At 55.7% G+C, this 26,298-nt stretch overlaps 2 protein-coding genes across 2 annotated transcripts; both read left to right on the top strand.

Annotated features, from left to right (window-relative positions):
* Nucleotides 1–59: 59 nt before the first annotated feature.
* On the top strand, nt 60–4,555 carry NCDN (neurochondrin). The gene is made up of 6 exons (XM_048968762.1): nt 60–305; nt 887–1,873; nt 2,245–2,474; nt 2,986–3,201; nt 3,409–3,551; nt 3,832–4,555. Exons 1-6 carry the CDS (start codon nt 210–212, stop codon nt 4,266–4,268), a joined length of 2,109 nt encoding a protein of 702 aa, XP_048824719.1. The 5' UTR covers nt 60–209; the 3' UTR covers nt 4,269–4,555.
* A 3,907-nt stretch (nt 4,556–8,462) lies between these two features.
* TFAP2E (transcription factor AP-2 epsilon) lies at nt 8,463–25,211 on the top strand. Its single transcript, XM_048969151.1, has 7 exons — nt 8,463–8,579; nt 8,691–9,137; nt 9,476–9,527; nt 19,701–19,923; nt 20,277–20,395; nt 22,295–22,436; nt 23,069–25,211. Exons 1-7 carry the CDS (start codon nt 8,553–8,555, stop codon nt 23,355–23,357), a joined length of 1,299 nt encoding a protein of 432 aa, XP_048825108.1. The 5' UTR covers nt 8,463–8,552; the 3' UTR covers nt 23,358–25,211.
* Nucleotides 25,212–26,298: the final 1,087 nt, after the last annotated feature.

Here is a 26,298-nt window from a genome sequence, read left to right as displayed (position 1 = left end):
TTTGCCCATAGGGCGCGGCTTCGGGGACTACGCAACAAGGAGGCGGCTGATTGGTTGGCGCCGCGCTGCGAGCGCTCCGATTGGCTGAGGGGCCGCGGTGGCGATGTCCGCGTGGATCACGTGCGTGCCGCGGCGCGCCGTAGCGGCCGGGTGCCGTTTGCTATGCAGAAAACAGCCGCCTAACCGCGTGCGGAGCCGCGCCGGTCGCCATGGCCTCGGGACCCGGAGCCGCCACGCTGAAGAAGTGCCTGGAGGTGCTGAAGGACGCCAGGAACGACAGCGAGCAGCTGGCAGCCCTGCTGCTGGTAAGGCTGCGTCACCGCCGGGCCTGGGCCGCCGCTCGTCGGTCCCGGGAGCGCCTAAAGCTGTAGCGAGCTTCTTGCTATTCATTGTGAGATTGAGAGCCACGTTATTGAGGGCAACGAAGATGATCAGGGGGCTGGAGCACCTCTCCTATGAGGACAGGCTGAGGGAGCTGGGCTCGTTCAGCCTGGAGAAATGAAGGCTGCGGGGTGACCTGATTGCAGCCTTTCAGTGCCTAAATGGAGCCTGCAAACAGGAGGGGAATCAACTCTTTGAAAGGGGAGATAACAGCAGGACAAGGATAAATTGTTTTAAGTTGAGGCAGGGAAGATTGAGGTTGGATGTCAGGGGGAAGTTCTTTGCTATGAGAGTGGTGAGGTGCTGGAACAGCTGCCCAGAGAGGCTGTGATGCCCCGTCCATCCCTGGAGGTGTTCAAGGCCAGGTTGGATGGGGCCCTGGGCAGCCTGGGCTGGTATTAAATGTGGAGGTTGGTGGCCCTGGCATGTGGTGGGAGGTTGGAACTTCATGATCCTTGAGGTCCCTTCCAACCTGGGCCATTCTGTGATTGTCTTTGCTTACCAGGTGACCAAAGCAGTCAGAGCTGGAGAGCTGGACTCAAAGACCCGCCGCCAGATCTTTGATGCCATCGGCTTCACGTTCCCCAACCGCCTGCTGAACTCCAGGCAGGCACCACCAGGCTGCCCCGAGGACACATTCAGGGCGCTGGGCCTCACCCTGCTGGCGTGCTTCTGCACTGATCCAGAGCTGGCCGGCCACTCACAGATCCTGAACAAAATCCCAACCTTCAGCGATGTCCTGCTTTCCCCCTGTAACCCAGACAGCACGTCCATGGTGGATGATGCCTACCAATGCCTGGCTGCTGTTCTGGCCACTCCCAGGGGGCCCAGGGAAATGGTGACCAAAGGAGCTGTCTCTGCTCTGTGCCAGGCTTACACGAATGGTGGTTATGGCTCTGAGCGTGCCCTGACGCTGCTCTCGGGGCTGTTGGCTGTAGCAGAGGTGAAGTGCTGGCAGAGAAATGCTCCGCACCTCCTGGCTGTGCTGAGCAAGCTCTCTGAGGAGTTTGTCAAGGCTGAAGACGTGACCAAGTTTGAGCTGTGTGAGCTTTTGCCTCGCTTCATCCCCCTCTCACCACCACTTGCTGAACTCTCACAGGGCTCTGAGAGCATCTGTCAGCTTTACAAAGGGCTGGCCAGCATTCTGGGCAGTAAACTCAGCCAGTCACAGCGGGACCCTGCTCTGAAGCTTGCTGCCAGCCTCATGCAGGCCTGTGGGTCAGAGTGGATCCCAGCAGGGAGAACTGGCAGCAAGTTCCTGGCCTTGCTGGTGAACTTGGCTTGTGTGGAAGTCCGCCTAACCCTAGAGGAGCCTGATCCCTTGGAGGTGGAGGGGAAAAAAGAAGTGGTAACAGCCTGCTATGTTCTTATTGAGATGGGGATCCAGGAGTGTCTGAAAGAAGAGGAATCCCTGCTAGATGAAGCACAGAGAATGCAGCTCATGAGGATTATGGAGGAGGCATTTGGAGCTGTAGTATTTTACCTGAGACAGGTAAAGAACTTTTAAGCAAGGAACACATTTGGTGTCTGTTCACTGTGGATTTCTCTGGGAGGCTTTTAAACAGCTCCTACAGTGCTTCAATTGGGTCCTAGTGGCCTCTTACCCACATGCGGGTACAGCATGATGCATCCAAGCTGATAGATCACAAGATAGCAAATGAATAACTCAGTGATTACTGTGATTCTTGTTCTTGTATTCCATCCTTTTCCTACCTCAGAATAAGAGAATCAGCATCTACTGTAGCCACAGAAGTCCAGACTTGCCCTAGCAGCTCACGTTCATAAGCTCCATAGACCAAAATACACATCTTGGCCCACTGTGCTTTTCATCCTTTTCTATCAGCTGCTTTCTTCTGTACCCAGGTTAAAGAGGAGGAGCTGCAGGATCCTTTTGTATTTGCTTCTGTTCGAATCCTTGGAGCTTGGATGGCAGAGGAGACATCCTCCCTCAAGCAGGAGATCTGTGAGCTCCTGCCTTTCCTTGTTCATTATGCCAAGAAGCTTTTCAAGGAGGGTGGTGCAGCAGAGAATCTTTCCCAGGCAGCTGGGCTGGTCAGCAGTGACAACTCCATTTTAGCCCAGGATGCTCTGAGGTATGTTAAGTACAGAGCTGATGCATTTCAACACAAAATAACTCTTTTTTTCCGTGTCCAGAGAAATGCATCCTGCATTTAGGTCGAGTTCTTGTTGATCCTTTGGTGTGAAAGAGGTGACTGGAACTGCCACAGTGCAATGCAGCTGTCCAAGCCCTCCATGTGTGACTAATTGGAGATGGCAGCTGCTCACACAGACTGAGAGGCAGGGAAAAACTTCTGCAAGTTGTGTGCAAGTTGCTAGGCTTTAGTGATAGCAAGCAGGAAAAGAATAGAGCCTTTGTAGGAGCAGATCAGCCCACATGGGCTCTTCTGTAAGATTTCAGCACATTTCCTTCAGGCATAAGGAACTCACCACTGTGGTTGAGCTGATTTTGAGAGTAGTTTCTCCTTTCCTTTCTCCCTGCAGTATCAATTATGTGGCTCTTTTTTCCTCAGTTTGATGTAAATCCAGGGCTTTGACCCCAGCTTTTACTCTACCTTTTGTTTTCAATTTTTTTCCACCTTACAGACTTCTGCTACCTGGATTTTGCCATTTAACAGCAGAGGACAGACCCAGAGACATCCTCATCTCAGAAGGGGCACCAGCACTACTGTGTGATTACTTCCTGCATCAGTGGGGGGTGCTGAGCTCTCAGCCTGGGTCCCTGACAAGCACTGAGATGAGTCTACAGACTTTATGTGGGATCTTCCTTAACCTGGTTGTGACTGCACCAGACCTCATCAGGTAACAGAGCCACAGAAGCTTGTTTTAAAACTGTCAGTTGGAAGGAAGAGGATGCAATGAGAGATGAGCTTCCAGGATCCTTTAAGACACTTGCACTGAAAGCGATATCCCTTTTCTCAGTGCCAATCTCATTGCTTTTGTTAATGCTGCCTTTATCAAGTGTATCTGGCTCTGCTCAGGAAGTTTCTCAGTTTCCTTTCTCTCTAGGCAGGAGAAAACTTTCTCTTCTTTGATGGACACGTTGCTGAGGTCTCTTCCCTTCCTTCTACCTCAGAAGGATCACCTGGTTCTAGCAGCCAACGTTGCCACTCTGGGCTTGATGATGGCAAGGATCCTTTCAAATTCACCAGGTAAGAAGCATTCCTGGTGGCAGAGCTGCACATTGCACAGACTGAAGACCCCAGAATGTAAGGGGAACAGCCCCAGTTTCACATAGGGCTTTTGTCATTGGAAGTGTGACAAAACCAGAATCCCAGAGGAGAAAGCAGTATGCAGGCTGAATGGCTGGGAAGCAGCGTGGAGCACAGTATTCTGTGCTCTCCCTGAAAGCCCTGCTGCAGGCCAGCCCACCAAAGGGTCCCTCCTTTGGCCAAGTATTTTATCAACTCATTTCTTTCCTCTCTCTTTCAGTTCTTCAGAAATCTGGCTCTGCAAAGGAGTTTTTCAAAGCCACCATTTGCTTCTTGTCCCAGGCTCACACGGCCCAAGCAGACCCTGGTAGCCACGGCTTGGCTCTGGCCGTATCCCCTGCCTACGTGAGTGCCTGGGATGACATCCGTGAGCTCTGGTTCCTGGCGATGCAGGCCTTGGCCAGCTGTGTGCCTCTCTTCCCCTGGCTGCCAGAAGCTGTGCTCCAGGCACAGTGGCTGGAGGAGCTCTCAGAGTTACTGACACGCGTCACTGCAGCCTCGGTGGATTTTGAGCTCATTGCTGCTTTGCAGGCTGTGCTGGTTGAGCTGGCCAGAGCCAGTGAGCCGTGCAGGGAAGTGATCCTGTCACACCATGGGGAGGAGTGGGCCAACCTTTATGGGATGGCAGCTCTGGAACAGTGTCTGTCCAAGCAATAAAGAGCTGTTTTTCAGCAGTGCCCTGGTGTGGGACATGAAGCCAGACACCTGCAGCATTCCTCATGCACCTTTTGGTGCCACTGAGGACAAGAAACATTTAAGGGACCAACTTCATAAAGTCAGCAATGCAGCAGAGCTCTGCAGGATCCTCTCTGTCCAGAACCCGACACACACAACTATTGCTGCTTCAGAACATTTCCAGATGTACCTCATTTATCTTCTGTCAGCATTTTGTTTTAAAACCAGATCATTTGACTATTAAAGAGGTTTTCTGTTCCTTTTCCAAACATGCAACACTGGGATTTCTGCCCAAGGCCCTCAGAGGTTTCCTCTTTCTCTAACACACTTCCCAATTTTGGCACCCCTTCAGGATGTCACCTTAAAGCCCTGCGTGTCACTGAAGTGGTTTTGCACAACGGGTAGAAGACTGCAAAAAAAGCAGCAGCGGGAAGAGCTTGAGCTTTTAACAATAACAGCAAGGATAACTATGAAATTCAGCAGCAATCTGTCCCTTTCTACATGTGTGGGGGGTGCAGAAAGGCCCTTCTGTTCACATCCACGATAGTGCCATCGTCCCAGATTCACCCTGTAACAGCTGCACAAGGCTTTGTGGTGTTTGCTTGCTTACACTCTTTGCTGCAGGGATGGATGTGCAAGGGTTGCTTCCTTCTCTTGCAGGGAAGGGGGTCGTTCAGCCTGCAAAGACCTTCCCTGTTTTTAGAGCCTCGGGTAAATGCTATGAAAACAAAATCAAGCAAACTACACCTCAGCATCTCAGCAGATGGAGAATTACCGTTTGATTTATGGCAGAAGGAACCCAGGTGTAAAAGCACACGCACGGTGGAGGAATAAACCATCAGGGCTTTGTCAGGGTGCCCTGGAAGCAGAGGCAGCCGCCTGGCTGGGGCAGAGCAGGAGCTGGACGAGCCGAGGATGGCTTCACCCAGCCCGCAGCTCTGCCAGCGCGTTTCGAGGCATTTCCACCAGGTGTCAGCATAGGAGCTCTGTGGGAGAGGCAGCCCGGCCGGCAGCCGGACGCGGCACTGATCCTGCTGCCCTGCATGGTTGGGGGCTGCGGGATGGGATGATGGAGAGAAAAACAGGCGGGGAGCTGCCCCGAAAGGAGGGCTGACTACAGGGAGCCCAGCTTAATGCGCGTATCCAGCTCAAATTCAGCGCCTTACATAAGCAGAGAGGAGGCATCTGCTGTTGATCAGGTATCTTCCTGATCTCACCAGCTCAGCCCTGAAACGTTAATGCAAGTTGAAACAAAGGTAGGTGCTACCAGCAAGCAGAGCAAGCCAAGCAAGCAAATGAGAGTGCTGGAGTGGGAAAAGAGCAAACCTGGTGTGCGTGGGCTGCAGGCCTCCCATCCTGCCAGGAGCAGCTCATCCTGCAGCGCAGGGCGATGGAAACACGTCTCAGAATCGTCAGGAATAAAATAATCATCACAATCCAACCCATCAGATTCTTCAACCTCAGCTCTTCTCAATCCCACACAACGCAATGCTTCCAACCGAAGGCTGTGGGCTTGCTAATCAAAGGCTATCGTTAGCATTAATGAGAGATAGGTGGCTGTATCAGCAGGTGGGAGCTCCCCAGTGCCCCCAGCTCAGGGATGTTTGTGTAATGCTGGGCTGACAGTATTAGCCCCACATTTACCTGGCCTCATCCAGGACCGGAGCAGTCCCACACCTCAGGTCCTTCCCTGTTGCCTTCAGTGCCCAAGCAAACTGCCTGCTAACACCCAGCTGCGCTCCCTGGCAGCAAACCCAGAGCCCCAGAAATCCTCCAAGTGCTGGGCAGCAGGTTTGAGCTGCGTGAGTCCCAAATTCAGCACAGCGGTCCATGGTGTGAGGACCATCCAGAGCTGGACCCGCTCAGGGATGCTCGGGACACAATGCATCATTTTCTGTGCCATGAAATGCCTTCCTGAAGGCCAGCAGAGGACAGGGTGAGGATGAGACAACCCTCTGCTCAGCCAGAGCCCCCTCCAGGCTGACCCCCTGCCCAGACTGACCACCTCTATCTCCAGGCTGACCCCCCAGGCTCTGGCAGAGCAGCACAGCCCAGGAGCAGCGCATGGCCTCATGCTGTGGGGCTCTGCCACCCAGGGCTGTGTCCACCTGCAGGTCTGCCAGCTCTGCTCGTGGTGCAAAACATGGGCTGCAGCTGGGCTGGAGCTCTGAAGGCGAGCCGCACTGAGCTCTGCCAGCCCAGCTATGGGTGCTGCTGCCAGGAGCTGCTGTGCCCCTCACAGAGCAGGACTGCAGGACCTGGGGCAGGCAGCAAGCAGCGCGTTGTCTACCAGCCCATCTGCAACACTGGGGTGAGCTCTGCAGGAACCAATCCCTTCCCACAGCTTGAACAACATGCAAAAGGCCCCAAAGGAGCAGAGGCACATCTGCCACAGCTAAAATGTCACCATTCCATTGCAAGCCCTACCTCAACGTGTTTTACCTCGCCGTGTCTTCGTGTCATCCCAAGAGCACTGGCAAGCAGATGAGGTCTTTCCTAGGGCTGCTCTCTGGCACTGCAGGAGCCTTGTGCTGCAGGAGGGGATGGGGGCAGTGAGGGTCTGCCCAGAGCTGCATGTTCCCATTTGAGGCTGGAAGCACAACTTCCCCACTCGCCGCATTCCGCAGGTTCACCTCTTCCAGATGAATAAAGAGTGGGCATTATTGAGAGACTCTAAGAATGAACTGGAACATCGCTGCGAAATACAGCATGTCCAATCCGATTTTTCTCAGCAAATGAAACGGATCTGGTGGAAAATAAACACGGGACTTTCAGGAGCAACGTCCTTGAAAAGCATCGGGGGGGGAAGGAAAGATGTGAGCACATCGGCCCTTTACCTCCTCATACCCCTCCTCCCTCTCCTAAATGCCATCTTTAACAGAAATAAATTAGAATAAATGATGAGTCTTTGCCTCCTAAAGACAGGTGGCGGGGTAATATTGAAAGAAATGAATAAAAATTCGTTTAATGAGCATTGTTAATTAAACCTGGAAATCAAAGAGGTCTGAGATGTGGGAATTCAGAGGAAAAATGAAAATGAAGGGAGCCGTAGCTCGGGGCAGGAAGAGCGGAATTAAATTAAATGTAATGTGGGATTGTGTTTGTTAACGTCTATCACACATCACAGTGTATTACAGTTTAGGGTAAAGTGTTTGTTCTCTGCTCGCACACAAATTACGCTCTGCCACGAATTGGAACTCCGGCACGGCGATGGGCAGCGCGGTCCCGGCACGGTGAGGATGCGGGACCGCGGAACCTGCATGCGTGCGTGCGGCTGCGTGTGCAGGAGCGCCAGGGCGAGCGTGCAAACGTGCCGATGTGGGTCGGTGTGCATCAGTGTCTGCATGCGTGTGAGCATCGGTGTGGGGCAGCGCGGTGCCGAGAAAACCCCCGGCACCTCAGAGCCGGAGCCCCGTGCCACGCGCAGGGACACGGCGCTGCCACGCTGCGACCCGAAGGGAGGGCGCAGAGAGGAGGAGGGAGGGATGGAGAGGAGGAGGGACGCATGGAGGACAGAAGGGAGGGCCGCTGGGCAGAGCGAGGAGCGCACGACGCCGCCCGCTCTCCGCTTTCCCCTCGCTCTGTCGCTCCGCAGCGCCCTCCGTCCCGCCCGTCCCCTCGGGCAGCAGTCGGTCCCGTAGCGCCGCACGTTCCTCTCTCCCTCTCGTTCTCTCTCCGGTGCCCGTCGGGCAGAAGTGAGGAGCGCCCCGGGGGGATCCCCGGGCTCTGTCCCTGCCCCGGGCACTGCTCCGGCCGCCGCCGTCGGGCAGAGGATTCCGGGCTGCCGCCGGCGGCTCCGACACTCCGCTCGGGTTAATAAAGCGAAACCGTCGGGCCCCGCCGCTCCCCGCACCCGCCCCCTCCCGGCCCTCGGGGCTCTCGGGGAACGTGACCCGGGGCGGTGGGTGCTGACGTCGGGGGGAGCCCCGGGGGGGTGACGCGGGAGCGGCGCGTGCCCGTGGGACAGCGGAGCCGCGCGGCCGTCCGACGGCGTCGGAGAGGCCCCGGCCGCCCTTCTCCCCCTCCGCCCGTCGGGAGTCGTCGGGGCCCCGCGGGAGCGGGCGGCGCGTTCCCGGCCCCGCGCACTGACGCGCGCCCCCGGCGCGGCGGGCGCGCCCCCGCCACTATAACTGGAGTGCATGGAGTCGGGGCCGGCGCAGAGGAGCGGGCGGGCGATGGGAGACGCCGCTCCGGCGGGATAGAGGGGCGGAGACGGGGGCACCCCCGGGGCCCGGCCCGCCCGGGGCTCGCCGTGGGCCCGCACAGATGCTGGTGCACAGCTACCCGGGCATGGTGAGTGTGCGCCGGGCCGGGCCGGGGGTCGGGCCGGGGTCGGGGCCGGGATGTGGGATCCGGGGCCGGGGCTCCGCTCTCCTCTCACCGCCGCTGTCTCCGCCGCCGCAGGACCGCGCCGAGGGGCTGCCCGGGGCGTCTGCCGGGGCCCGCTTGCCGCAGCTGCCCGCTCTCAACCAGACGCCCTACGGCTCGGCTCCGCCGCTCTGCCACACGCCCGCCGCCGACTTCCAGCCGCCCTACTTCCCCCCGCCATACCCGCAGCCGCCGCTGCCCTACCCGCAGGGCCAGGAGCCCGCTTACCCGCACCTGGCCGACCCGTACGCGGCGCTCAGCCCGCTGCACCAGCACCAGCAGCCCGCCTGGCCCCCGCAGCGCTCCCGGCAGGACGACGCGGGGCTGCTCTCGCAGACGCACCGCGCTCTGGGACTCGACCCCCGCCGCGAGTACCCCGCCGTGCCCCGCCTGCTCCACGGCCTGCCCGACGGCGGGCACGGCCTCCCCGACGGCCCGCTGGGCCTGCACGGCCTCGGGCACCACGGCCTCGAGGAGATCCAGGTAGCGGGGGCTCGGGGGGGAGGACGGGGGGTGGGCGCGGGGGAACGCGGCCGGATCCGGCTTTGGTGCCGGGAGCGACCCTGCGGGCAGAGCGGGGCCCCGGGGCGCTCGGACCCCCGGGCGAGGAGCGTCCTGCCCCGCTACCGGCAGGGAGCGCGCAGTGAGCGGCCGCCGAGAAGCCGGGCCGACGCTGCGCTCCTTCCCCCGGGGCCGCCGCGCCGGGGCTCGGCCGTAGCCGAACGATTTCATCGCGCCGCGGCCTCGCGGTCGCCCCGCGCCCAGCAGCCGGGAGCCGCGCCGGGAGCCCCCGCTGACGGCTTTTGCTTTGGTGCTTCCAGGCGGCGGACGACGGCGGGATGAACCTGCTCGATCAGTCCGTCATCAAGAAAGGTAAGAACCCGCGGGACGCGGCGCCGGGCCCGGCTCCTGCCCTCGGGGCTCCCTTCCGTCGGGTCTCCCGCGACGGCCGGCACAGAGCGACTCGTGGGGGAGGATAATTGGGGCGAGGAACCGGCGCGGTGTTCCGGCTCCGGTGCTGCTCGGAGGTCGCTGCTACACACGGCGGCGAAACGAACGCCGCGGATCCCAGCGGGCCGAGCGCACGCGGCTACTGGAGAGCCCCGACGGCCGCGGGCGGTTCGCGGTGGGAGCCCCGGTGGGACCGGAGCGATGCTGGGGGTGCAGCCGCGGTCCCGCAGCTCGCCGGGAGCGGGGAGGACGCATTGAACGGGGCCGAGGCGGTTCCGAGTGGGGGTGAGCCGCCTCCTGCACGATTTTGCTGCCGATTTTTCCCGACCCTTTGCTTCCAAACACGGCAATAGTTCCACTCCGTAAAATAGTTTTTCTCATTAAAACATCATCGGGGCACTGTTGGGAGCGAGAGGAGTACGAGGGACCGCTGTGCCGCACGGGGTGAGAGCCGCACGGAGCAACCGGGCGCTGCTGTCGGCGTTTTTAACAGCAGCGGGGAGAGGGAAAGGAGCACAGCGTGCGGGTGGCGGCCCGGACAGCAAACGAAAGATGCGGGATCGACACCGCGCGGGGGCTGCGGGGGCTGGAGGAGCGGTGCGGGCGGGGAGCCCCGGCCCTGCGCGATGCGGCGCGGCGCTCCCGGATCTCTTCCCTTCCCCTTTCCGTGTAAATGGGAGTTCAGCGAATTCGTGACACGCGGAGCACGAATGGACCGTCATTATTGGAGCTCTAATTGGAACACGCGTGAGGCGTTGCGTGAAATGGTGGCGGTGCGCGCTCCGCTCCGCGCCTTCCCTTTTGTGTGTGCGGGCGGCATCGGGGCGCTTCTGGAAGATGCTCTCAGGGACGGCGTTTGCGCGGAGTTCGGCTGAAACCAGCGCTCGTTTTCATTGATTTTTGTGCATATGCGTGGTTTGTTTTGCTACGTTTTGTTTTCCTCCCTTTTCCAAAACGGGCGCCTACCCCCAAATCTTCGTTTGCCGTCGGGAGGAATTATTGCTCGGTGCCACGTTTGGACCCGGAGATCCTTCGGTTGCTCCGTTCGGATATAAAAGGTCTCACGGCGCGCTGCTCTGTGCCTGGGGCGGCCGCGTCTCTTCCCATCCGTTCTTTCTTTATTTTTCCGCCGCGTTTGGAAGAAAGATGCGAACTCTTTGTGGGTCGGGGGCTCCCCGGCGGCTCGAAGCGTTTGCGGGAACAGCCGCGCAATGAGCGCCCGCGGTGCAGCGGGGCGACTCGGACCTCAGCTGACGGATCTCCGTTCGTTCTGAGATACATCGTGGTCTCATTTAATTTAATTTAATATTATTGTGATTTATTTTCCGGCTCTGCTGTGAGCCGCGGCCCGGACCCTCCGGAGCCCAACAGCAAACCCCTTTTTTTTTTGCCGTGCGCCCTCGGAAAAATAAAAGCGGTGGCAGAGAATCCGCGGTGCGGGCGGCAGCGGGGCGGACGGGGGGGGGGGGGAGCAAATATCTCCGTGGGAAGCGGAAGAAATTCGGTCCTAAATCCCCAACACCGCACTGGGGGCATCAATGCCCCAATTCCTCGCGGTGCGGCCGTCGGACGGAACCCCGATGGAAACGCGTGCGGCCCTGAGCCCGCAGCTGCCCTTCGTGAGCCGCCGCCGTGCTGCGATCCCGGGTCAACCAAACCCCGATCGCTGCCCCAAAGCGACCTCAGCTTCGCCGTGGGGGGCAGCGAACGCACAGCGGCTGCGGGGAACGGTGCGGGAGGGGGAGAAACGCGCTCCGATATTTGCGGCTCTGCGTTTCGTGTCCCCCCCCGCTTAAATAAACGGCTTCAGCGGCTCTTAGCAGGGATTTTTTACGGGACTGCGAGCAGAGCGCTGCGCTCGGGGCCGTTTTGCTGCATGAAAAGGGGACAGCGAGAGTGGAGGGGGGGGGCAGCGAGGATCCCCCACACCGCACACAGGGGCTGCATCGCTCCGGAGGGTTACGTGAGCAAAGCCCTGCGTGGGGCAGCGCCGGTTTTCTGGCTGCCTGTTCTGGATCCGTTTGTTTGTTCTCTTACTTTTTTTAATAAGCAGTGCAGAAATGTTTTTTTGGTTTTTTGTTTTTCCCGTGTCTTTTTTTGTTTTTTAAATGGTGCTTTTGGGTCGATTTTGTTTTTGTTTTTATTTTTGTTTTTTTTGCTTTTTCCTCCCCCCCAAGCGTTTCTGTAAGACCGGGAATATAATGGATGTAAAAACATTATTGTGAGCTCTGAAAAAGTTCCGTCCGTGGCTCCATCTGCGTGCAGCAGGGTGGCATCTTCCAGCAATGGACCCCAGCATTCTGTCGTTGCATTTCTTAGCAAAACAAAAAACCAAACCCAAAACAAAACCGAAAACCACAAAAAAACCCAACCCTTCAGCTTGGTCGTAAAATAAGGAGGAGTTTTATGGCCTCACCGTTCTCTCGGGCTCAGCAGAAAGCTTTTGGTGGAGCCTTTTTATTCAGAAGGAGAACAAGAAATCCCTCTCCCCAACACGGTGCTGCCTGTGGGGTTGAGGGGAGCCGCGGGGGGGTCCCTGTGAGCAGAAGGCTTTGGCTGCTCGGCTCTGCTTCGTGTCTGTGAGCAGCAGAGATTTCCATAGGAAGGTTTTCGGCCGCCCCGCAGCAGCGGTGCAGGAATGCGGAGCTGGGCAGGGAGCTGGGCAGGACGGGGCAGGGGCTGTCAGCGCTCGGGAGCACGGAGGGCTGCGAGGCTGCGAGGCTGCGGGGCTGCGGGGCTGCGGGGCCTTTCCCCGTTTGGTCTGGTGGGAGCAGAGCCGCCGCTCTCAGCTCCATCCGTGGCCGAGCACTGAGCCAGACGCGGCGGCAGAAAAGCGCTCTGACGCTGGCAGCAGATGAGATAAACATCATTTCCTGCGATGGGGGAAGGCAGTGAATGAGGTCACCCTATAAAACACCTGGGGCTGCGAGGACTTGTTGCTCTCCGGGCTGCAGCAGCTCCGGGTGGGACGCGGTGCTGTGAGGCTGCAGGGCCGGGCTGCGCGCTCAGCTCTGCTCCCACCTCCAAGACGCGGCGCATGCAGGAACACCTCCTATCAAACAGCAAAAACTTGAAAGAAAGTTTTTCGCTCTGAACTGAGTCCAGATCGCCGTTCCTCCATTAAAATTATATTTTTAATGTCCTGTAATTGCGCCGGGATAAACCCAGGTGTGTGTTCATGTGAGATAACACGCGGAGGTGCTGGTGGAGGTGCTGGGCTTTGTCTCAGCCTTCCCGGTGCCTCCCAGGCATGTGTTATCTCCGAGTTTCATATACCTTGTCATGACTTACTGCTTAATTAGATGTTTCTAAATGAATATTTTGCTTTGTTCCAAGCAAAGAGCAGCTCTTACAGGGGAGGTTCGGTGAAGCCAGCTGGGGTTGCTTGTTGGCGTGTGGCTGGTGAGTCAATCAGCAGGAGAGGGGCTCCGGGTGAGGTTTGCCCATAGGATGGGGCCGGGGTGCCCTGGAGATGCTCCTGCAGAGCAGTGCTTTGGCTGCTCCTGGGCCCATGGGACCCAGTGGTGGACGGTCGGCACGAGCTGCTTGTGGGGAGGGATGTGGGCAGCAGCAGCTGCTCCGATGGGGAAAACTCAGTGCCTCTGGGGAGGCCTCTCCTGTGGGCACTGGATTGCAGGGTGACATTTCTTCTGCTCATCGCTGAAGTTCCTGGCCCAAAACCGGGGCTCCTGTGCTCCATTTTGTGCCCAGCACTCCAAACCTTTGCAACGCAGCCCTTTCTTCTCCACTCACCTGGCAGATCCTCCACTTTCCCCCTCCTGCTGTGCTGCTTGAGCTGTTCCTCCCCCCCCCCAGGCTCTGCTGGGCTGCTGGATGCAGCTCACAGTGCCCATTCTCCAGCCACAGTGCAGACTGCCTGCTTGCAGTGTGCTCCCATAGGCATGCAGGCAGCTGTGCCCAGAGAGGTGGCCCTGAGGCTTTGCTTTGTAGCAGTGCCATGGTGTGGGGGCTCAGTGGGGCAGACCTGGGGGCTCTGTGCCACCTCTGTGAGGCAGAGGCCAGCGTGGCCCATTCCTCCTTGTTCAGCATTATTCTGAGATCTGTGATCTTGGACAAAAAAAATATGCGTGCAATCCGTCTTAATTTTTTCAAGAGCCCAAACGTGGCTCTCTGAAGTTGCAGACTAGAGCCCTGACCACGGAAGCCTTCCACCCTTTCCTGTGTGATCCTGGGGAATAATTCGTTCTTGCTGTCCTTCCGTGTGTTTGTTTATTTTAATTCCTAGTGGAGGAACTAATTAGCAAGCGTGGAGGTAAAGCGTGGAGCTGCTGCGTGCTCAGCTCTCATCTCAGCGTGCTGCACCAGGTCTGCTCTGCTTGGGTATCAACAGAGGAGGGAGGAAGAGCAGGGAAGCGTGGATGAGCCCCAGCTGCGCAGTGCAGCCCAACATGGCCGAGGGGAGCAGAGCGTTCGCCCTCCTTGGGTCCTGCAGTGCATGCTTGGGATTCCAGCAGGCTGAGACTCCCCACCCTCTATCTCCAGCATTTATCTGGCACCAGTCTGTGGGTGCGAGGCGCCCATCCCCGGACTGGTCGGACGGGTCGTGATGGCAGCATTGGTGCTCACACAGCTGTGGCCAAAGGGACCCAGAGCTGCTGTGTGTCTGCGTGGTTCCCATCGGAGAGCCGAGCTGCACTGCGTCACGGTGGTCGTGCAAGGATCAGCACCGAGCGCCGTATGAAAAGGAGCATTTTTCTGTGATTATTCACGTCTGATCTTTGCTGAGGGTTTTTTTTCTTGCCCTTCAGTAATCAGAACGTGTTTTAACAAATTGATAGCAACGTTAGCATGGCTTACGTGGGATCCGCGCCGCGCACAGGGGACACTGCAGCTTTGTTCTCCTCGTCAGCTTACGGAGATCCGAGCTGCCGCTCCTATAGGGAATGCAGGGAGAACCTCTCAAGCATGTTACTGCAAAATGGATTATACTGTTTAAACACATAAAGATCCCCTATACCGGCTGCCAAAATGTAATGGGAGTTTGCGCTGCTAAATGAATAAACCTGTGATGCTGAGGGCTATGGGGCAGAGCGGGGTGGCTGTGGGATGGCAGTGGGGACCTGCCCTCATTGTGGGTTCACAGCTCCTCTCGCTGACACCCCAGGGCTCCCCATCCTCCGGGTTCCTTTCCTTTCCTTCCCCCTGTGCCCGAGTGTTTTTCTATACAGAGGCAGAGCTGCTTCGATCCGCCCGGAGCAGGGAATCATAGAACCAAAAGTGGGATCTGAGCCCATTTCTGTTCGTTCCTGTGAGGACGTTGCTAACATTGCTGCCTTCCCATTCCCAGTGCTCCCATCCACGAGCACAGCACAGCCCTACAACCATGCACAGCTCCCCCAAATTCACTACAGATTCAGGAGGGTTTCAGGCCAAGTTACTGCAAAATGGCAAAGCAGGGAGATGCGGTAGCTGCAGTAATTGCAACAAGTGCAGTAATTGCACATTGCTTGCTCACCACCTCCCCAGTCCCAGAGGAGCTTGCAGTGCTTTTGGAAAGGTCTGGGTGCGTTTTGTTGCTGTGTGTCCTTCCAGCACATCACTGGGTGCACGGTGAGGATGCGGGAAGAGGTGCAGGAAGGGAGATGGCCACGAATGTCACATGGCACCTTGTGATGGAGCTCGTCCCTTAATGCATTGATTTGCATTGGAGGCATAATGACACGCAGGGAGCTTTGCATGGGCCCAGCAGCTTTGCTGGGTGCTGTCCCGTGGGAACGCTGTGGGCCCTGCAGCTCCATCCCCTCCCGACGGTCCCAGCTCTGCTCCGTATCACAGTGCAGCAATCTGGACAGCACAGAGATAAAACCCGGATTCTTTCCGTCCATCCATTTGAAGAGGCCTCCGAGCCGATTCCTAGAGAGCCTCTTTGACATGGGGACTCAATTCAGGTGGTGCATTCGAGATAAAGAAAATACCTGTAGAACCCCTCTGGGAAGAAAGGATAATTACAGAGCGCGGTTTGAAATATGGCCGATGGCACTGACCTCCTTCCCGGCCCCTCCATAAATACCTCTGTGCTGAAGCATGAGGAAATGGCAGGAGCTGAACCGCGCACCTCCTCTGAAGCAGGCAGGAGCTGCTGCCTCTGGCTCACACCCACACGCAGACACTGCCTGATGTATGGATCCCGGGCTTGTAATTTACAGCAGAGGCACTCAGACAAAGGTTGGGTTGGTTCTGCTCTCGCTGGCAGACAGCCCTGCATGGCCCCTGTGCTTCTCTGCAGCGCTGCTCCTCCAGCAGCCAGTGCTCACAGCACTGCATGCAGAGGGCAGAGCAACGCGCCCGGCTGCAGGGAGCAGAGCCTGGGCTCAGTGCTCAGTGCCATCGCCATGCATCAGTGCCTGCAGCTCGACCCAGTGCACTGCCTCCCACAGTGAGCAGCAGGACACAGCATGCAGCGGGAGCAGCTGGAAGGGTTGCATATGGTGCTGGTGATGCAGAGCAGAGGCCTCGCAGGGCTGAGCTGCTCCTTTGGGGGTGGAGATGGGAGACTGCCCCAGAGAAGGGGGTTTAGGGGGCTCAGCTGAGTTAGATGTGATCTGAGCTTCAGCACACTCCTGCTCTGAGAGAGGTGTCGCAATCAAACTGCCAGCATCCAATGGTCCAACACTGCTGAGGAGGAGGATGTGCCTGAAATGGATCTGAGTAGGAGGAAACCAGACCTGTCTGACAGGCAGCAATCCGCATCTTCCCTCTGGACTCGCTTTTCCCCTTGCAGCACCCCAAGCTTCAGCTGGCACTGGAACCAGGCAACTAATACCATAAGCAATTTGATTGCCAGGAGCCCCACATCTCCCTGCTTACAAATTATTTTGCAAGCCGGTAGCACAATTCAGCATTTCATCTATTTTTTTTTGGTCTCTGGTAGGCAAAAGCTCTTTGCCCATGTAACTCAAGCTGTCTGTGGGACAACTGCACAGGGATGTGGTGCAGTGGGGACAGCAGCTGCCTCCCAGGAGTGAGCACTGCTGTCCCCTGTGCTGAGATGCTGAACTGTGCCTTTCCTCACCCACTGTGCATCCTGTTGGTGACATTCACCACCCAGGGGCTGCAGATGCCTTTGTCTCCCTTTTGTTGATGCCTGCACTGTGGAGGTGACCTCAGGGTCCTGTGTGGCACCAGGGAGCTGCTGGCAGTGGGTGCTGAGCCTCATGGAAGGACAGTGCTGTGATGATTACATCATTATTTTGCAGCATTAGAAGGAATCTGGAGCTTCGGAAGCACAGCACAAGGTAACAGGTTTTCTGGAGCCCAGTGTTTAGGAAGTGCTGTGCAGTCTGGATTGCTCTGAAGGCATGCAGTGAAACAGTGTGTGTGTTCAGGTCATGCTCGTATGGCTGATTCCTGGTAAATCATTGAACTTGTTCTGTGCCCCGCTGCTGTAAGCAGGCAGCTCCTGGGGCGCCGCTGTGCATTCAGGATGGGGTCAGGATTTGCTGTTCTGTGAGCTCTTCCCATCCTGAGCAGCCCAGTGATCGTGTCCTGCACTGAGCACTGTGGGGTGGGCGATCCCTGTGCTGCCATCACAGCGTTCTGGGCTGGGCTGGGCTCAGCTGTGCTCTGTCCAATCCATCCATCCATCAGGGAAAGGGATGAGTGCCCAAACCGTGCCTGACCAGTCTGTGTGTGATGCGCAGTTCTGTCCCCATTCCAGCACATTTCTGCCCCAGGTGCTGCTGTCCCTGGTCTCAGTCATCTGCTCGCTCACCAACACTGGGCACTGTTCACCCACTGGGGGAAGGTCCTTGGTGCCATGGGCAGGGGTCTCCGAGGACAAGCCCAGAACTTACATCCCAGTGCGGCCACCCCTGCGCCACATCCCTGCGCTCATCCATTCCACCCGGCCGAGGGCCAGCAGGGCTCAGCTCCAAGCACATCCCACCCGCATCCTGGCAGCGTGGCACCCAGCTCTGCCATCGTGTCCCCCCTCTGTGCCCCTCACCGCGGTGCAGGTGACACGCTGGCTGCCACCCTGGTCTTACGCTTCCTTTTGTCTGCAGGCTGGCTCAGGTGCTCCGATCACCTGCTGCTTGCAGGAGCGGGGAAGCAGCAACTGAAGATCGAGGGGGACTTTTGGTTTACTCAGATGACAAGAGACAATTTTGCTTCCCCCAAAGCCAAGGAAACAAAGCTGTCAGGCTTTAATGGTAGCTTGTCTCCCTCCTGCAGCATGTTTATGGGCAAACAAGCTGCAGAGCAGACCAGGCAAACTGCAGGTGAGGCCAAATCACAATCATTAATAATTAATGGCGACCGTGGCTATGTTTATTCTTGTATCAAGGCAACGTGGTGTGATGGATGCAGCGCTGTTGCAGTGGTGTGCCGTGCTGTCTGAGGTGCCCCTATCCCTGCACGTGCCAGGGCTGTGCCGGTGCCCGTGGGGCTTGGACACAGGGCTGCTGTGGGGCAGCTCCCAGTGGGGTTGTTTCAGGCTGTAGGGTCATTCCTTGAAATGCCACCGTGTCCTTTCAAAGCGCGTCCCCACGCCACCCCCCCGCCGCGTGCCAACACACATCCTGCACTCTGCTCCATCCCACAGCAGTGCTCCACAGCGCCTGGTGCTGCTGCCAGCTGGGTTGGCCTCCTCCCCACACGTCCCATTCCAGGGACACGCGTGGTGCTGCATGGCCCCATCTCCTGCATGACGCCCACATGTGCACGCAGCTCCCTGGCCACGCATGCGGGCTCGGGCAAACGTCACAGCATGATCCTGGGCATGCAGGAATGTGTCCGTGTGTGAATGATGCAGAGTGCTTGGTGGGTGGGCAGAGTGCTGTGAGCAGCAGCTGCTCCCTGGGTGATGGGTCTGGTTGTGGGGTGGCTCGGTGCAGCATCCACCAGGTACCCGGCCCTGACACACAGCTCTGCAGTAATGCATGGATGTTTGTGAAACTTGCAAGGGTAATTTAGAGACAAACACGACCTGTTCTAGGGCCCTGGAAGAGAACTTTGAAGTTGCTGCTTCCTGGAAATAGCTCTGGTTTCCTCCATCCCGTGATGACGTTGCTGTGATTCCCTTCCCACCCCTCAGCCAGTGGCCGCAGTGGCAGTGCCAGTGGGAGCGGTGCATTGTGCCCTTCAGTCTCTGGCCCTGCCGAGGTCCCATGCTGAGAGGGAACTTCTCTCATTCCAATTCATCTTACAGCCTTAAACACGAGCCATTTTTATGTAACATTGCTCCTTTTTTGCTGCCACACCAACCAGTTGTTAAGCTGCACTTACAATATGCTGATTGTGAGCGTCCACTAATAGGTCCGACCCACGTAGCCATCCCCCATCAATTTTCAGGGTTTCTGTTCCATTCAGAGCATGTGTATTTCCTTTACAAACCCTGCATTACCTGCCACATGCGTGGCACCATGGGGCAACCATTACTGGGGAACCACAGGGAACGTCAGGGCCAAGCCGATGCGAAGCGATGCTGTTGGCAGCCCTCTTCGGCTTCATTGAAGATCTGTTGATGTATTTATTTTTTTTCCAGAGTTAAATTGGCTATTCACTTCAGAACATAAAAGCCAAAGAGTTTTGGCACTAGTTTCAGCCAGAACTTTTGACCCATAAAGCTTTGCTGTGTCTTAGAGCGTTTCTTGCTGGGGTGACGCATGGGAGAAGCCGTGCCATGCTGCCCCGGTGCTGTCTGACTCCTGTGCTCTGATGCTGCCCATGAGCAGCAGCTCCTGCTGTGTTACTGAGGTTTGAGCTCCTCAAGCTCCCTTTGCAGGGCTGACCCCGAAACTGATGCCTTTCCCTGGTTCCCGTGTTCCCGGCACCTCTCAGCTCTGTGCAGGGCAGTGGGGCTGTGGGTCTTGAGAGACCTTCCCAAAGACCAACTTAAAACCCCAGTTTTAATTGCACCAGAGTGGGAGGTGTGGGAAAGCAGTGAAAGCAGAACCTGGGCTTCTTCCATTGTGCTTTTTTCTTCTTTTTTGTTTGGCTCCATCAACCTCACCCCTCTTCTCCTTCATTGAGGAGCACACGAAGCCATGCCATGGCTTCAGCTGCGGACGCGCTTCCCGAGCTCTGCCCTCTGAAGCCTGCTCTCCTCTCCTCTCTCCCTTTCCTGCCCTGCAGTGCCCATCCCCTCGAAGGCCAACGGCACCATTCCCTCCCTGATGAACAAGGACGGGCTGATCGGAGGGGTGACGAACCCCAACGAGGTTTTCTGCTCGGTGCCCGGCCGCCTCTCGCTGCTCAGCTCCACCTCCAAGTACAAGGTGACGGTGGGGGAGGTGCAGAGGAGGCTCTCGCCCCCCGAGTGCCTCAACGCCTCCCTCCTCGGCGGGGTCCTGCGCAGGTAAGGCTGGGGGTGAGGAATTGCTGCTGCGTGGTTCGCTGGGGAACGGCCTTTTCGTTGCTTTCTCTTCTATCTCCTCCAAACCGAAAAGCTTACGCTGGAATCCAGAGAGCTGTGGATGCCCCATCCTTGGAGGTGCCCAAGGCCACGTTGAACGGGGCTGTGGCAATCTGGTCCAGTGCTTGATTTTGTACTTGGCAACCAGCCCGTGGCCAGGGGGTTGGATCTGGACGTCCTTGAGGTCCATTCCAACCCAACTCTATGATTGTGATGATTCTATGAATTATGGTTCTTCTAATATGAATGGCAGCATCATTTTATTTTATTTTTTTCTCCTTTCTTTCTCTTTCCAGAGCAAAATCAAAAAACGGGGGTCGGTGTTTAAGGGAAAGGTTAGAGAAAATCGGCCTCAATCTACCCGCAGGACGGCGCAAAGCTGCCAACGTCACCCTGCTGACATCACTGGTGGAAGGTAAGAGCCCAGAGAGATGGGAGTGCCGAAACTCCAACACCCCTCATTTGCAGCTTTCCACAAATGACAGCACTTAAAGCAAAGTATGCCGTGGTCAACACTGAGACTGGAAGTGCCCTTTGTCGGTGTCTGCACTGACTGAAACACGTCTGTCCTCTGAAATGGGAGCATTTCTGTCGGAGCAGTCATAGCTCATTTGTGAAAGGGCATCTGGGGCTGAACGGGGCGAAACGTTGCAGCTGTGAGCTCCCCCTGGCCAGCCCTCAATTCACTGTTCACTCTGCGAAGCAGTTTTAGGAAAAGCTGGTCAAGACCACCGAAACCAAATAGAAAAAGGAGTGAGTAAAGCTGATGATGAGGTGCCAGGCCAACGCTGTTCTGCAGCACTGCGTGCCCACGATGGCCACCAGCTCGCTGTCCTTGGGAGCACCGAGGGCTTGGCTGGGGCTCCATAGAAACACAGAATCACCGAGGTTGGAAAAGCCTTCTCGGATCCCTGTGTGCCCATTGACCGCATCCCCAGGTGCCACGTGGAGCAGTGCTGCTGCTCAGAGCTGTGGGGTTGCCCCCCTCCCACCTTTGGCGCTATGGAAATGACGAGGTGGTGCCGCATCTTTGGAGAAAAGGACGCGGGACGCAGACAGACGCAGTGACAGCTCCGACTGCCTTGGAGCTCCGGAATCCATTGTGTCCGTGCCCAGTGTGCTGGAGGCAGCTGCCTGCAGATTCTGAATAGAAAATCATCTCCATTGTCGCCAGCAAATTAAATGACCCGCTTCATTAGGCGGAGGTTGTTACCGAGGGCAGTTGGTTTGTGCTGAATGAAAGGTTGATTTCCATTAAAAGAAAAGAAGGAGAAGAATGAAAGAAAGAAAGGAAGGAAGGAAGGAACTTAAGGTCTGATTTCAGGTGGCTGCTGATGCTGTGGTTACCATTTACCAGCTCATAGTAAATAAATAGTGGTGTCATAGGTGCTCGCTGGATACGATCTCCTGCAAGTCAGTACTGGAGGTGTCTCACCCAGAGGAAGGCCTTACAGCACCGTCACTGCACACAGAGATGGATTGGTTCCCCTGCACCTTGGGTACCTCCTTCTCAGATGTTTGCTGCCACGCTTTATTCTTCTCCCCTCTGCCTTCCCCATTTTTGGTGTCACAGTGATTGTTTCTCAGCAGCTGTTGCGCTTTAATTGTTTTCTAACATGTGAACGACCGCAGTTCCAATTAAGTTTTTCCTCATCTGCTGCTTCTTTGGAGGAGGAGGTGGAAGTGGAAGCAGCAGCTCTGTGCGGGAAGCACGCAGGCACATTCCCTGTGCCACAGCTCTGCAGAGCAGCCCTGGAGCCGGGTGGGCTGTGCTGGGATCTGGGTTAATGCTATCAGGATGGATGGCCTCGTGTGTGTGAGCCGCAGGGGGCACATCCAATTAGCTCTGCCTGCCCGAGCGGGATTTCGGGTGCTGGATGTGATCGATTGCCATCAGCTCTGATTATTTCCAGGGGGACGCCTGGAGATGGATCAATTCCATCAATGGGTGGGCTCTTCCAGGGGTGATGGATATGTGCACATACAGCCAGCCCGAGGGCCCGGCTTGCTAAGGTCTCTTTTCACTCTCCTTTTAAATCACCAGAGGAAGGGACCAGCTTCTGTTTAGAGGTGGTGGTAGTTCGTTTAGACCCACATGCACTAATGGTCTTACAGATGGGTATGAGAAACATTTAGTGGTGCCCACCAGCTTGAGAGCCATAGGGGGAGAGCGCTCCTGGGTGGCACTTGTGAAAGGAGAGCACCCTGCTTCCAGCAGAAATAAACCCCCACAGTGCCAGATCTGAGGCTGTTGGAGAAAAGGTCCCCTTGCAGCTGGGTGCTGATGCATTGTGTGAATCTGTCCCACCTGCAGGTGAAGCTGTCCACCTGGCCCGGGATTTTGGCTACGTGTGTGAAACAGAATTCCCAGCCAAAGCGGCGGCAGAGTACCTGTGCCGACAGCACTCCGACCCCACGGAGCTCCACACCAGGAAGAACATGCTGCTGGCCACCAAGTGAGTGCTGTGCTGGGTTGGACTCCAGCCATGGTGCAGGGGCGGCCACAAAAGCTTTGTCTTCTGCAGGGAGGATGTGGTTGCATTGCTGTATGCAGCCAGACCTGGTCAGGGCTCCGAGCAGCCTGACCGAGCTGTAGATGCCCCTGTTCGTTTAAATCATAGAATCATTCTGGTTGGGAAAGCCCTTCCAGAGGGCTCACCAAGTCCAATCCCAGCCCACTCCTTCCATGGCTACTGACCATGTCCTCCATTGCCACATCTCCATTGTTCTGAACACCTTCAGGGATGCTGATCCCCCACTCCCTGGGCAGCCTGTGTCAATGCATCCTTCTTCCCATAGCACAACTTGTGGCCATCACCTCTTGTCCTATTGCTGTTACCTGGGAGCAGAGGCTGACCCCTCCCTCACCACAACCTCCTTCAGCTCATTGCAGGGAGTGATGAGATGGCCCCGAGCCTCCTCTTCTCCAGTCCGAGCCACTCCAGCTCCCCCAGCTCCCCCTAATAAGTCTTGTGCTCCGTTGCCCTTCTCTCCACACACTCCAGCACCTCAATGCCTTTCTTGTCACGAGGGCTGCTGGACCAGATGACCTTTAAAGATCCCTTCCAACTCAAACCTTCTCTTCCAGGCAAATTTGCAAAGAGTTTGCAGACTTGATAGCGCAGGACCGCTCACCTCTGGGGAACAGCCGCCCCTCGCTGATCCTGGAGCCGGGCGTGCAGAGCTGTCTGACTCATTTCAGCCTCATCACCCACGGCTTCGGCGGCCCGGCCATCTGTGCAGCACTGACAGCCTTCCAGAACTACCTGGTGGAGTCCCTCAAGGGGCTGGATAAAATGTTCATCAGCAGCACAGGGAACGGGCACACGGCCGGAGACTCCAAAGCGTCAGAGAAGGACGGGAAGCATCGGAAGTGAGGTGCAGGCTCCATCCCCTGCCTGGGGAGCTCCCACAGCCCGAGGAAGGTCAGCAGTGCCAGGAGGACGCGGCGCTTTCTGAACCGCTCCATTCGAACCGGGGGGGGGGGGGGGCGAAACTCAAAATGCAAACTACAAAAAGAGAAACGGATCGAAGCTCAGCAGGAAGGAAACAACTCTGACAGACGTGGCGAGGAGGAGAAAATAAGCCAGTTTGATGGCTTTTTCGTTTTGCCTTTTTTTGTTTTTTTAAATCACAGATGCAGGAAGCCAAGTCATGTGCAATTTTTTTTTTTCCTTTCTTTCTTTCTTTTTTTTTTTTAAAGCCCGTAATAAAATCCTGACAAGCTCCAGGAATTTGTTCTGAGCAAAGAACTGAGAAGAGCGAACAAAAGCCGCCCCAATACCAGGAGTGGGGGCACGAGAGGCACAGAGCTGTGCTTGGATCTGCCAGCTGGCTGTGACGGGCAAGCAAGTTGACCCAAGCAACCTTCCTATTTCTTCCTATTTCCCCACCTACAGCCCAGCCCTAAAGCCAGGCCAGGAGAAAACCTCCAGCTTTGGGTTTGAAGCGGTTTCAGGCTTCATTTTGCAGAGCACCTGCGATGCTCCCAGGAGGGACAAAGCAGGAACATGGAGCCCAGGACTTGCTGCAACTCCACAACCTACAGAGAACAGCACACACACGTTTTTAAAGTTATTATTAATAATAATGAATTAAGCACAAGGAGCAGAACTTGAACCAGGCCAAACTGAACTGTTCTAAATCTGTATATATTTATTTATGTGTAATTAAATCTGAAAGTTTTAAAATGTCCAGTGCGAGTTATTTATATCAAATTGAGTTGGTTATTTGGTTTGGTTTATTTTCTTTTTTTTTTCTTTTTTCCTTTTTGAAAGATGGACGTTTCTGATCTTTCTGCCATTAGAAATGGGAATGAAGTTTTGGATACACAGAACTGTAGCATGGATGAGATAGGCTATGATAACAATAGAAGTTCTGCAGGATTTTGTACTTGCTGTTGTTTCTCTTAATGCTGCACTAGATGTACAACACCCACATCGTAATGTCGTTCTCATTACCTTAATAAACCTCTTTTTATTTGAAGAAAGCACCTCCACCGTCTTTGTGAACGAAGGTCCTCCTGCCTCTGTGGCTGAACCTTGAAACTGTTGTGTAGATGTGAGAAAGGACAGCCTCCAGTTCCATGGCTCACATCCATCCGACCGGCACAGCCAAGAGAAAGCTCAGGGAATGGCATTCCAGGGGAGCAGACATGGCAACGGCACTTGGCAAAACCAGAGGGGATGCTGAGAACGTTTGCAGCCTTCCCAACACATCTGTTGCTATCACAGCTACAGAACTGGCAGCTGGGCACATAGGTTACCTTGGAATGTTCTCAAAATTCTGTTTCCTTTGGAGGTTGCAGAAGAGGACAGTGATAACAGAAATAATCCAGTAGGTCCCAGAAGGAGCCACAGGCTTCCAGAGGGCCCCCCTGTTTCAGCAAGAACACTTTATGTGCTGATGTAGTTTGTGGGGATGGCTCTGAGTCAGAAGCCTGTCCCTAAATACTCCCTTCTAAAACTTACGTGGGGATGCACATAAATTGGGAATCAGATTGGAAATGTCCCATGGTACGAAGCTTACAAAAACAAAAACCTAAATGACAGGCTCCACAGGTCTGGTTTTGCTCTGGACCTTCCCAAAGGAACAAGGAGAAGCCAGGGAACAGAATGGAAATCCTAGAACCACATTAGACACTTGTCTGCACTTCAAAGCTATTTTGGATAATGCAGGGCGTGAGCTGAAAGCACAGAAGTCATTCCTATATAAAATTACTCCAAAATAGGAGTGGCCCGCTCTGCATCATAATCCATTTTAAACATGGATTATGATAAAGGAGAACGAGGTGCTTTTGTGCTGGAGTGCAGGTTTCCCCCCATGGAGCTGCTTAGCATAACTATCCTGAAATCATTCAGCATGCAGACATCCCATGGCACTTGGTATCAGAGCAAACTGCCGTCCGATACATGATGAAAGTGCGTGCACACCAATATTAAAGAGTGAAATACTTCATAACGTAGCCGTGTTATGAAAACCTGACTTGGCTGGGGCATCCTTTGAATATCAAGTAACTCTTAAGCACAGCAGTGATGAGCAATGCAGACGGAGAATCAGGATGTGCCTACAGTAATTACACACCATGTCCATCAGGCAGAAAAAAATCTCTCCTCGTTTTCCTCTTTGGGCTCTGCAAGTCTTTTGAATGTTTGATGAGGCGTTTAGCAGTCTGGTGCCTGAAAGGCCAGGATGCCACCAATTACCCTTTAATGGGAAGGAAGTTTGATGATTTGGATTCACTTGTTGATCTTGCTGTGGATGTTCAGGACTGACGGTGGACGCGTCGTGTTGGGTCAACGTCTGAAGGCGCTGAGGCTTCCCAAAGGGGCTGAGATTTGGGGCTTTCTGTGTGCACACATGCATCCAGGCAGAGCACAGCTTTCAGAGGTTGTGCCAGGCCAGCCTTGCTTGCACATTAATGCTGGAGTTCCCCTGCTGAGGACACTCAAACAAGGCCGTGCCCCGGTGCGTTCTTTGCCTTTACAACCTAAGAGAAAAGGGATTTTCACACAATTTGGGGCTCCACCCTGCTATAAATTCCCACAGCGATTACAAATCGTGGGAAAATACGTGGGATTGTGTCGAGGAGTAAAAATAGATTCGGGCTCATGGTTTCTACCCTCGTTACAGGGCGCTGTGGAATTCCAATCCTAAAGGGGAAGTTAAAAAAAATATATATAATTCTTTTTCCAATTAATTTGGAATGGATGACAAGTCCAGGGAAACCACATGGCAATCCTTGACAAGTGGAAAAGAGAACATTAACAAGATCTCTTCATTCCTCTGCAGTCAGCTATCCCAAGGGTGAACTCTGAC

The sequence above is a fragment of the Lagopus muta genome, chromosome 23 (assembly GCF_023343835.1).
Source record: "Lagopus muta isolate bLagMut1 chromosome 23, bLagMut1 primary, whole genome shotgun sequence".
In the NCBI taxonomy this organism is placed as follows: domain Eukaryota; kingdom Metazoa; phylum Chordata; class Aves; order Galliformes; family Phasianidae; genus Lagopus; species Lagopus muta.
Note: the sequence above shows the minus strand (reverse complement) of the source record. Positions and strands in the feature narration are given on the sequence as shown.